Below are 12006 nucleotides of genomic sequence, written 5' to 3' on the forward strand. Positions count from 1 at the left end.
TATTATTGAAAATAGTGTCTATTATTAAAAATACAATATCTATTATTGAAAATAGTGTATATTATTAAATACTGTATATTTGGGTCATTCTGCAGAAAGGGACACATTGGGGTACCAAAAAATTGAGAAATTGATGTGATATTTTTTTTAGTGAAACAACCAAAATTAAATAAGAAAAAATCTTATCTGCATATAACAACTCATCCAAGCTGAAATTGTAATGTATTTTTAAAAATAATTTTGTTTGAAAATGTTTTAGCACATAACCTGTCATTACCGTAACACAACTAAAAACTATATAGTGTATGAAGAGAAATATACATCTCATTGATTAGGCATTATTACATTACACATTAGGGAAAATGTGTATTTCATTTTGCAAAAGATAAACTTTGATTTTCATATTTATTGACTAATAAAATTAAAGTTAAACTTAGCTTTGGCACTTTTATCAGGTTTTGTACTGATATTTTTAATTAAGAAATTATGTTAGCAATGATGAAATATGTTAGAAAGTATACCAAACTTATATATATATATTTTAATATGAGCCCCTTAACCCTTTGCTAATATAACTTTCACTCCTGCCAATGCTGCTGCAATTATATTCACTAAAATAACTTTTTTTAACATTACATAACATTAATTACAGTTACAGTAACGGTAATGACACTTACAGATTTAAACATTTATGTGTTATTAATTAAGCAACTGCTTCATTTAAAAGGATGTACATTTCCATACATCGATCCTAGAAATAATAACACGCGTGTGTTAGGAGGGTGTCTAAATAAATCCAGGTGAATCCTGTTTAAAAATGCAATCGTTTTACAAACAGAAGGCTTGGGATGGGAAACGAGGCAGATTTTAACAGAACTCTTTGGGTTCCCATGATGCACCGGTTCGACAGTGACGCAAGAAAAGGCGGAGTTGACTATTTTGTGTAGATGGAAGATCTTTGGTCCTAATAAGACTCAAAATTCCCTCCCCTTCGGAATTTTTGATTGGGTGTCGCTGAAACACAATGAGAGTTGAGTAACAATACTGTGGTATGGTTGGATAACACAACTGCCAATCAAGAGAAAGGCGTAGTTAGGTTGCGAGTGAGGCTGGTTTTAGTCGGAAGTAGTTAACTGTTATTGTTGTGAGTGGAGACATGTAGCGGTTGAATTTAAATCATCTTTATTTTTAAAACGGTAATTAGTCTTTTAATGGCTTTATTGTTAACACGCGGGCTATAAAAATGCCTGCATATAATAATGTTGTTTTTAACTCGTAATACAGCTTTGAAGGTGTTGTAACGCATGTGGTAAAATCTAACTAATTATGTTTAAGTTTATTTGTAGTTAATACCAGGCGGTAAGTTACCTGCAAAGCTCAAAAGGTATGTTAAATATTCCGTGAAATCTGACTTCATCGGGTTTCGCCGACTTGCAGTGACATCCATAGTGCTGCTTTCATCAAAAAATAATAATACAAATAAAAAGAGAGTTTGTGTTGGGGTTTCTTCGATGTTCTTAGTCATGTGGCTGTAGGACGGGCTTGGCTTATTAAAGATGCGACATATCTAAATGAGAAGTAAAAACCAGCCCTGCTGTAATCAGAAATGAAACGCTACGAGTAGAACTCGGCTCATTGAAATAACGGTGTAGACAGGGTACAACAACACAGTGAAACAAGTAATCCAATCCTAACAGTATACCTCAGTGGATAGTTATAGACTGTTGAAACCCTGCAGCATATGGGTAGTTTTTACCGGTTCAGGTTATATGGAAATCGCATACTGAGACTTCAGGTTCTTGAAGGTGCACCTGGGTAGTGGTGGCTTACTGGTATGTTTGATATATTGATTTTGAGATGATAATTACATGATGCACCTGGGCCGTGCTGTAGGGCTCTAGGGGTCACTATCAGCAAGTTCTTGTTATCACACGACTTAGTATTGCATGCTGTGGTTCCTCTGGAAAAGCAGTGCCGCTGGAGTGTGGATTTGGGTTCTAATCTACGATTTGCCAACCTTTCAGGGGTGCTGCATTGGCCTTTGCCGTTCAGCAGGGTTAAGGAGGAAAATAGTCAAGGAATTTAATAAATAGAGAATAATGCATGTGTGATATTATAATTTAATGCCCACCCTAGGGGTGGGGTTTATCACACACTGCCCCATGCAGTTTTTTTTTTTTTTTTAAAATAATCTCTGGTGAGCAATTTTTTCCTGCCAGAGTTCTGTTGGTTGTTGTGGGGTCGTGCTGTGTTGCTGGTGGTAATGAGCGTGTGTTTCCTGTAATAATCAGCCTGGGAAAATATCAACTGGATGACCCCATTAGAAAAATGTATATATAAAGAGAGATATGTTTATGACTTTTTTCTGTTGGCTGTCAGCACAGGGGTGTGATGATGAATTTTGATGGGCTGGACCCAGGAATGGGGGACTACCCCCCTGCTCTTCACGCAAGTCTGGATCCAGGCATGGAGCAGTCCCTGGACCCCCGGCTTGACCCGTCCCTGCTTCAGAGTGTGGAGCTCGACCCTGCCGGGCTGCCTGTGCCAGTGCAGGGGTCTGACTCGGTTCACCTGCCGGAGGGCATGTACTCCGAGCTGCACAGTGTGGTATCGGAGGGGGGGGTGCCGGTCTGTGCCTCCCACTTCGACTTGCAGGAGGAGCTGCTGTGGATTGGAAACCACAGGGTAAGAGAACACTGCCAAACACACTCCATAATGTGAAGGACAGGAGTCTTCACTGCCAAACACACTCCATAATGTGAAGGACAGGAGTCTTCACTGCCAAACACACTCCATAATGTGAAGGACAGGAGTCTTGAGGGTAACTCTGTGTACCCTAGAACAAGGGGGGGGATGTTGTTGATTGAAGTCTTTACATCTTTAAAGTAGTTAAAGTAAAACCAAGACAGTTGGAAATTGAGAGGACTTTGAGAGTAGGAGGCACTTCTTTACACAGAGGACATGGGATGGGTTACCTAGCCATGTAATTGATGTTGAATCACTGGAATCCTGTAAGACCTGACTTAACAAAGTTTTGAGAACTGTCAGCTACTAGGAACCCGACGAGCACTGATGGGCCAAATAGCCTCCTCTCGTTGATAACTGTTCCTGTATGTATGAAGTTGTGAACAAGCTCCTCCCCTCTCCATGCAGGGCCATGCCACCTCCTTCTTCGGCCCCACGATGGGCCGCTACTCCTCCTTCCAGGTGCACGCCTCTGATGACATCCGACAGATCCACAGCATGGAGAGCGGAGTGCTGTTCCTGTCCAAGAGCAACCTGAAATGTGTGACCCGCGGGGGGCTCGTCATGTTCGATTACCTGTGAGTGTCACTTCTTTATTTACCGGGTTTTACTGAACAATTCTCTGATTTTACAAAAGCTATAGGTCGGTATTTAAAATGTGAAAATACCAATTTACACCAATCTGTCACTTCACATTCGTAGAGACATTTGTGAAATGTATTTAGTATAATCTGGGGCTCTTTGTTTAACACACTGCAATCCTGATACAGACTCAATGCTTTACACGGTTGCATGAAATGTTTCTCATTGAATTTCCAGCTCCTTTTAACACTGGGACCAGGGGTGATGCAGTGGGAGGGAGTGTGTTTGATTTCCTGTTCGGGTTGGACTATAATGACATTTTCAATTTTCTGAAAAGGATCCCGATAACCACTATTAAGTCACGACTTTCTCCCTAGTTAGTAGTCTCCCACACACTTCCTCTTTCGTGGTCTGTTTTTCACTTGCTAGTTTTTTAAGGCTTTACCTCTGTTCTCTCCCATAGTGAAGGCAGGAGACAGATCTCTTTTTGATGCACAGTTAAATTACATGACTAGGTAATCAGTTGGCTGGTGCTTATTCCTGTTGAATGAAGTGCAGCTCAGATCTCCAGTTCTTGAGAAGGAATAAATAATTCTTGTGGAACAGTCAGGTATCCCCAGAACAATTTAAACACTGGATCTTCACATCAGACCCCTTTCGCAGTGCTTTGGCACAAGTTTCTAACTTCTATACTGTTTAAAATGCCTCGCTGTTCTGTAATACTTGAGGGTAGCCTGCAGTAAAGAGCCTCCTTGTTCATCTGGAAGAGAGCTGCCAGTTCACTGAAGTTCAGTGAATAAACAGGTGCTTGTTTCAGGATGGAGGAATCTGCAGACATGCACAGCCTGCTCCTCACAGACAATACCACAGCGCTGGTGGGAGGGCTGCAGAATTACGTGACGCAGATCGACCTCAACACTGTGCAGGAGACACAGAAGGTAAGTGGGGATGGAGAGGTCTGCCTGCTGTCTTATCTGTAGCCATGCAAAGTGGTTGTCACGCAAGCCAAAAGTATACAAGGCCAATTCCATTTTCAATGTTCTCACAATAGAATTGATGATCCAATATGGCAATCTCATAATAGACTTTTTGTAATTTAGTTCCTAGTGTGTTTGAATTAAATGTTTAGTGGAAATCGGTCATGAAAGTTATCCAAAGTAGGCCAAACCTGTTTTCAAGTTTCTCAAAACGGATGTGAATTTATGATTTCTATAACACTTTGTACATATAAACAGTTTTTACTCATGTTCAAGGCAATGCAATGAACACCAGTAAGAGCATAAGACATTCTAGAACTATAAAAGGCCATTCAGCCCAGCTGTGCTCGCTCGCTTTGATGCAAGCGTGGTCCGTTAGCACTCAGGAGAGAAAAAAAACAAACAAAAAAAAACAGGTTAGTAGAGGAAATGAAACCTCTGGGAATCCGTGGCTAAACGGACCGCCCTTCCACCAGACAGCTAGCTAAAGGTCTTATTATTTTCACAGAGAGGGTTATACAGTATTGTTCATGACAGCATCCAGTCTGTTCTTGAAGGATCTGATAGTCTGCTTCAACAACTCTGTCCGGCAGCCTGTTCCAATGGTTCACCCTCCTTTCTGTGAAAAAGCTCCTTCTCCCCTCGGTTCTGAATATGCCCTTCTTCAGCTTCCACCTGTGGCCCCTGGTTCTGTTCTCTGTGACCTGTGAAAAATAATTCTCAGCAGTTACTTTTGTTAAACCCCTTGACAATTTGAAATACCTCTATTAAGATGCCTCTGACTCTCCTCCTTTCTAGGCTGTACAGATTCAGCTCTTTCAGTCTATGTTCATTTGACATGCCCTTCAATCCTGGAATGAATCGTGTTGCTCTCCTCTGTACTCTCTCCAATGCCTCAATGTCTTTCTTATGATATGGGGACCAGAACTGAACACAGTATTCTAGGTGTGGTCGTACCAGTGCATTGCATAATTGCATTTGTGCATCTTTCATGTAGGAAGATTAGACCTACGAAGTATAATAATACATTTTAGGGATAGCACCAATTCGTCGACCACAGAAACAGGTGTTGGACTAATCACACGCTTCAGTCTCAAAGCAGCAGCAGCAACAGTAATGTTAGTGTGTGTTTAAACTGTAGAGAACTAGCAGTGCCAGTAGTTTATTTGTATTCAGCCATTTGAATTGAAAACGATTGTGTTGCGTGTGGTTTATAAATGACATTTCAGAACATTCATAAGTGCACAAGCAGTTTTAAAATAGAGTGCACAGACAGTGCATTCACAAGTAGAGCACCATGAAATAAACTATTAATATTTTTTAAAGTGACAACTATTTTTACCTTGACCATTCAGCAAATTAGTAATCATTCTACTCCTAATTATACAGTATGTTAGGTAAGATTTACTGGAATGATTTTGTTAGCACCAGGCACTTTTAACCACAGTATAAAGGTTTTAATGTGATCTCAGTCTGCTTCGTTTCTCTTTCCTAGTTCTCTGTGGAGGTTCCTGGGGTGGCCATCATGAGGCATTCCAACCGATTCTTCTTCTGTGGCCACACGTCTGGAAAGGTACTTGCTGTGTTTTTCACTGTGTGCTGTTACGAGCTGGGCGCTGTTCTGCAATAATGTTGCTGTGTCTCGCTGCTTGATGTTTGTGCTGCTGCAGGTGTCTCTGAGAGACCTGCGCTCCTTCACGCTGGAGCAGGAGTTCGACGCGTACTCGGGCAGCCTGTCTGACTTTGACGTGCACGGAAACCTGCTGGTGACCTGCGGCTTCTCCAGCAGGATGAGCGGGCAGGCCTGTGAGCGCTTCCTCATGGTCTATGACCTGCGCATGATGAGGGCCATCTCCCCCCTCCAGGTGCACGTGGACCCCCTCTTCCTGCGCTTCATCCCCACCTACACCTCCAGACTCGCCATCATCTCACAGACTGGTAATGCTGCTGCACTGCTGTGTTCAATTCTGATACCAAACACTGTGACCCTGGAGAGAGTCCAACAAAAAGCAGCCAGGGCTAGGAATGCGCTACGAAGAGTGAGGGAGCTGAACAGAATTAGGGGGGACTGGACTGAAGTCGTTAAGATCTTAAAAGGGGTTGACAGTTAACCCTAACCAGTACTTTTAAGCCCAGCACCAAGACCTGAACCAAGGGACACAGTTGTTGACTTAGGACAGAACGTAGGAGACACACACACACAGATGTGATGGGATGCAATAAGCAACATGGCTGATGCTAAATCATTGTGATCCTTTAAATAGTCCCCACAGGAATCTGCGGTAAAATTTCCTAAAATCTGCAACAAGAAAAGCAATCTGCAAAATTCTGCGGCCACGACTTTTTAATGAAAAAGTGTTAATGAGTATAAATAAATAAAGTCACAGTTAAATTATTATTTTTTTATTAAATCGCATTACTAAAATCTGAACAAACATGTTTGCCATATTTTATGGAAGTCAAAGAAAGAAAAAAAACATACAATAAAGCAAAGAGTTCACTTTTTAAAACTCTACAGCACTGACTATTGGTTGCCACTTCTTAAAACAATAAAACAATAATTCTTAAAAAATTAATTAGTTATGCCCAAAACATATGACTATATTTAATCACATTAGTGAAAGTTCCTAGCAGAAAAGATTGTAGTGGTGCACTGGGATTCAAATTAGCATTGGTTTTACAAATGTGTACGAGGCTTGGAGCATTTTTGTACAGATGTAACGGTATTTTTAGAAACATGTGTTGTTCCCCACAATGTTGTAGTTTGAAAACATATCCACATCAAGACAGCACATAGAAATAGTTTGGAAGCTGTGACAAGCGCTTGGAAACAGTGACAGGCGACACTGATTGGCTGATAAACTCGCTTTTTTGTTTCTTTGACCAAGACCACAATGTGAAAGTGCTGCCATCACAAACCACAAAACAAACAGGAAAGTAACGATAAAAAAAAAAAAGAGGACTTTCACAAGAATGTTGTCATCCCAAGTAATCGGATCATTCATGTTACTACACCATGTACAGAAAACGTGGTGTATTTCCATATATAATTAGAATGACATCTTTCAGGACCTGCAACATGGGGATATAAGCAAGGTCCTAATTGTTTTTCTCTGACCTTTCACATAGGAGTAACAGAACAACGCTTTGAACTTGCGACTAAACTATGAAATCCTTTTGTAAAATAATAATAATAATAAGCTTACCTTATTTCGTTCTTCAGTAGCCACTGTTTGTCTTTCCATGGTCGTTGTCACGGTCTTCTGCTGTTTTATCAGAAGCTATGACGGTGAGTTATTGGAAATACGGGACTTGCATTTTGCATGTGTGCCCTATCTTTTGCTGTTATATTCGGTGCTAATGTAGATTAAGCTCGCACTGAAACCCCTCCACACTTCTCACTATACAAATAGAGTGCATGCGCTGCAGGGACATGTGCAGTGATAGTAGGGAGCAAATGTTTGAGATTTTGGTTTTTTGCAAAAAATTGAGAATTCCGCTGGAGAGAGCAAATTCCATGATTTTTTTTTTCCCCCCCGAGATCACTGAATTGCGGAATCCTGGAGGGGCTATTTAAAATGTATGGACAAGAGGAGGAGCCTATTAGTGCTAATCCGGTTCCTAGAAGCTGATCAATCTCAAAACCTAGTCAAGTCAGGGTTAAAGATCCCAGTAGTTCAGCAACATGGCTAGGTAACCCATTCCATACCCTCACCACTCTGTGTGAAGAAGTCTCCTATAACAACTTATTTGCAGAGTCAAATTGTCAAACTAAAAATAGTTGACTAGTTGAAAAGTTGGTAAATATTAATAAATCATGTATTTGATTATATCTGGTGCTCCATTGGTGAATGTTTTGCAACACTTTGCTATATGTACACTGTGTTTTAATGTCATTTATGTGCGCTACACAATTGCTTTCAATTCAAACAGCTGAATACAATCAAAATATTGACGTTGCTAGTTCTCTACTACAGTTTTTAAAGACACAAAAACATTACTGTGTTGCTGCTGCTTTGAAATTGAAGCATGGATCAGTCTGACAGTTTCTAAAGCCGACTGTCATTTTTCTAGTTGACTATTCGGTGCTACCCCTAGTCCAGCCTATAGCCTTTCCCAATCTGATTCTTATTCCCTTTGGCTTCTCTCCCCAGGGCAGTGTCAGTTCTGTGAGCCCACAGGCCTGGCTAACCTGGCTGATGTGTTCCATGTGAACACGGTGGGACAGCTCATGAGTTTCGACGTGTCCTCCAGCAAGCAGGCGCTGGCTTTCGGAGACTCTGGGGGCTGTGTGCACCTGTGGAGCGACTCGGCCGAGGCCTCCTTCAACAGCTACTCACGGGAGCCCGAGTTTGCACTGCCCTGCATGGTGGACACGCTACCCCACCTGGACTGGAACCACGACCTGCTGCCCCTCTCCCTCATCCCAGTGCCTCTGAGCAGCCCTGAGCAGCTGCTGTCAGACTGGGCTTCTGCATACATTCTCCCGCAGCCCAGGTAACACCAGGGGAACTGGGGAAAGACAAGGTGGGGAAGAAAGTAAAAAGGCAAACGGAGTGCTTGGGTATATAGAAGGGGTAGAACAACTAGTAATTTGGAGTCTCAAGTTTTAGACCAGATGAGTGGAAACTGTCTTATACATAACAGTAAAGGGGATGCTGTTTCAACAGCTTAAATTCTTTCTGTTAAGAGACTGTGGCAAAGTGGTGAGTGAATACAAAACAGTCAGACAACGAGTTACAGGTGCAAGGGTGTTTATTGAGATGTATCACTCTGTTTGTAATCCCCAGGTTTGACCCGTAACCAAAAGTCCTGTGTACACTGACACGTAGCACACAAACACAGTTCCTACAGTGAGTGAATTAGTGCTCGTGATGTAAAGACAGTTCTCTGTGAACAAAAGAAAAGTGCTGGTGTCCGGGTTTGATGCTGGCTGAGTAGCGACAGCTCCGGATAGTAGTCTAAAATAACAAACGGACAGTTTTTACTTTGACAAACAAAACATAACACTCACGTTCTTTTGGTTTCACAAGCTTTTGTTTTCTTCTACATTTTCGTTCTAACAATTTACAAAGGAACAGATCACTTACACTACGACCCCTGTATATACCCTCCCTCATGACCCCTAGGTTAACGAACGCCTAGAATCATTCGATCTCTGTCACAGAGACACAAAAATAAGGACTAAATATGTTGACATTCTTGTATACGGGTACTGATTCCTTGTTTAATATAAGAATGATATAAAATGATTTTTTAGTGTGTTCACAGTCTGTTTAGCTACAGTTAATGCAGAGTTTTACTGCAGTTTGTTTTTGTACTTGGCATCATGTTTTAGGCTCACCATAGTTCCCCTTTATTAAAGTTTCACAGTCGTGTAAAACTAATGGTTGACGTGCTTTATATTGTTGTTCAATTTTTAATCCATAACAAAACAACCATTTGCGGGAATGGGAAAGCTTGCAAGAATGCAGATACTATCTGAAGTGCGACTTCCACTTTTGTTTATTTATTTATATATATATATTTTTTTAATTTAGTCGTTGCTAATTATTTTTTGTATTATTTTCTCCACAATTTAGAATGGCCAATTATTGTTTAGGCTCAGCTCACCGCTACCACCCCTGCGCTGACTCGGGAGTGCGAAGACGAACACACGCTGTCCTCCGAAGCGTGCGCCGTCAGCTTTTTTTCACACTGCGGACTTACCGTGCAGCCACCCAAGAGCTACAGCGTCGGAGGACAACGCAGCTCAGGGCATCTTACAGACAAGCCCGCAGACGCCTGGCCAGACTACAGGGGTCACTGGTGCGCGGTGAGCTGAGGACACCCTGGCCGACCTAACACTCCCTCCCCCCGGGCGGCGCTCGGCCAATTGAGCGCCGCCCCCTGGGAGCTCCTGTCCTCGGTCGGCAGTGGAATAGCCTGGACTCGAACCGGCGACGTCCAGACTGTAGAGCGCATCCTGCACTCCACATGGAGTGCTTTTACTGGATGTGCCACTCGAGAGACCCCATTATTAATTTTTTTTGACAGTGTGTATTTGAGATGATTACATAATGTTTAAATGAGTATATAACAAACACATAGCATAAGAGAAGCAGGGCCTACCCAGTGACTGCTTCCAGTGTTCATGCAGACTTTCTCTTCAGTGCAGGTGTTTAATGCAATGTTGACGTGTTTTCTTATGTTATAGTTAGCAGTCAGTAAGAGCTATGTACATGGCAGCTTGTGCTAACCCTTTCTCAAACTGCTCTTCCCTAGACACGCTCCTCCTGTGGATCCTGAGATCCTCCGCACTATGAAGACAGTTGGGTTTATCGGCTATGCTCCCAATCCCAGGAACAGACTGCGAAATCAGGCAAGGCCCTGAGCAAATACATGCCGGGGAACCATCCATATTGTCACCTGAAACTTCTCCCTGTAACAAGTCTGCGTGTCAACAAATGATGCTATATTATTGTGGCAAAGTGGTGTGCAGTGCGCAGGTGTAGAGGTGGTGCAGTGCTCAGTAATAACAAACACAACACAACACGGATCACAGTGAAAAACAGCTCTTTATTTGTGCTGTAAATAATAGTAACTGGCCCTACACAGTGATGTGTCTGGCACAGTTAAAACCTACGGGGTTCAGTCCCGAAATAACCCTAATAAAGACACACACTTTATACACACACACGATCACTAGTCCAATAGTGAGTGCTCCTAGTGCAAGTGGTGAATTATACAGTAATTAGTGAAACAGCAGTGCAGTGGTGTAGTCCAGGGTTGGTGCTGGATTTTAGACTGTTCCCGGGTAGTTTAGCCGTCTAACAATGACAAATACAATTATTAATAGACAGACAAAAACAACACGAAAAACACTTGCGGTTAAGTCACACTCGTACGTCCTTGTGACAGGATGGCTCGCAGTGGTGAGGTGTGGTGACGTCACAGACCAGGAAGTAACAGAACCAAAACAATGGATGGGCGGGTGAAACTGAACGCAACGGCGGTCAGCTGGATTTATTAATAAACAAAACAAAAGATTTAAACAAACAACAAAACAAAAAGGCGCGATGGCCAAACAAATAAACAGAAACAAGTATATCTTAAATATAGCAATTGTTTTTCCCTCGCTCTCTCCACTCCCCGTACTCTCCTCTGTACACTCTCCTCGCAGCACGGACAGCTGCAGGTTCTTATACTCTGGCCAAGGGGTTAACTAGCTATTAATTATCTTATTTCCCCTCGGCCAGAGTCTGCACGCGTTTGGTAAGGATGCGTGACTGTCAGCTAGTTAAGTAATCAGTAGCTGATCAGCCACGCATCCTCACAAGGTTTTTAAAAATACAAAAACAATAACAAATACGCGGCGCTGTTATCCGCGCCGCAAACAATAATATAAATAATAATAAATAAATACATAGGGGCGGGACACTCCGCCACACCGTAACCATAACAAAGGAACAGATTGCATGGAGGGAGGCTGTGTGGTCCAGTGGTTAAAGAAAAGGGCTTGTAACCTGGAGGTCCCCGGTTCAAATCCCACCTCAGCCACTGACTCATTGTGTGACCCTGAGCAAGTCACTTAACCTCCTTGTGCTCCGTCTTGCGGTTGAGACGTAATTTTAAGTGGCTCTGCAGCTGATGCATAGTTCACACACCCTAGTCTCTGTATGTCGCCTTGGATAAAGGCGTCTGATAAATAAACAAATAATAA

The 12006-nt window shown here is 42.2% G+C and overlaps 1 protein-coding gene across 5 annotated transcripts in view; it reads left to right on the plus strand.

The window, feature by feature from the left end:
* Window positions 1-1064: 1064 nt before the first annotated feature.
* LOC131720837 (PAN2-PAN3 deadenylation complex catalytic subunit PAN2-like) overlaps window positions 1065-12006 on the plus strand; it is a 39582-nt gene continuing 28640 nt past the window's right edge. The window contains exons 1-9 of one of the 5 annotated variants that reach the window (XM_059013011.1): window positions 1065-1196; window positions 1336-1384; window positions 2380-2685; window positions 3154-3323; window positions 4145-4265; window positions 5800-5877; window positions 5975-6242; window positions 8459-8801; window positions 10569-10665. In XM_059013011.1, coding sequence (XP_058868994.1) covers window positions 2392-2685; window positions 3154-3323; window positions 4145-4265; window positions 5800-5877; window positions 5975-6242; window positions 8459-8801; window positions 10569-10665 — 1371 coding nt within the window. In that variant the 5' untranslated portion in view covers window positions 1065-1196; window positions 1336-1384; window positions 2380-2391. The remainder of the gene's footprint in view (window positions 1197-1335; window positions 1385-2379; window positions 2686-3153; window positions 3324-4144; window positions 4266-5799; window positions 5878-5974; window positions 6243-8458; window positions 8802-10568; window positions 10666-12006) is intronic. The other 4 variants (XM_059013012.1, XM_059013013.1, XM_059013009.1 and 1 more) reach the window with 4 other exon arrangements.

This window comes from Acipenser ruthenus, chromosome 45 (genome assembly GCF_902713425.1).
Source record: "Acipenser ruthenus chromosome 45, fAciRut3.2 maternal haplotype, whole genome shotgun sequence".
In the NCBI taxonomy this organism is placed as follows: Eukaryota; Metazoa; Chordata; class Actinopteri; order Acipenseriformes; family Acipenseridae; genus Acipenser; species Acipenser ruthenus.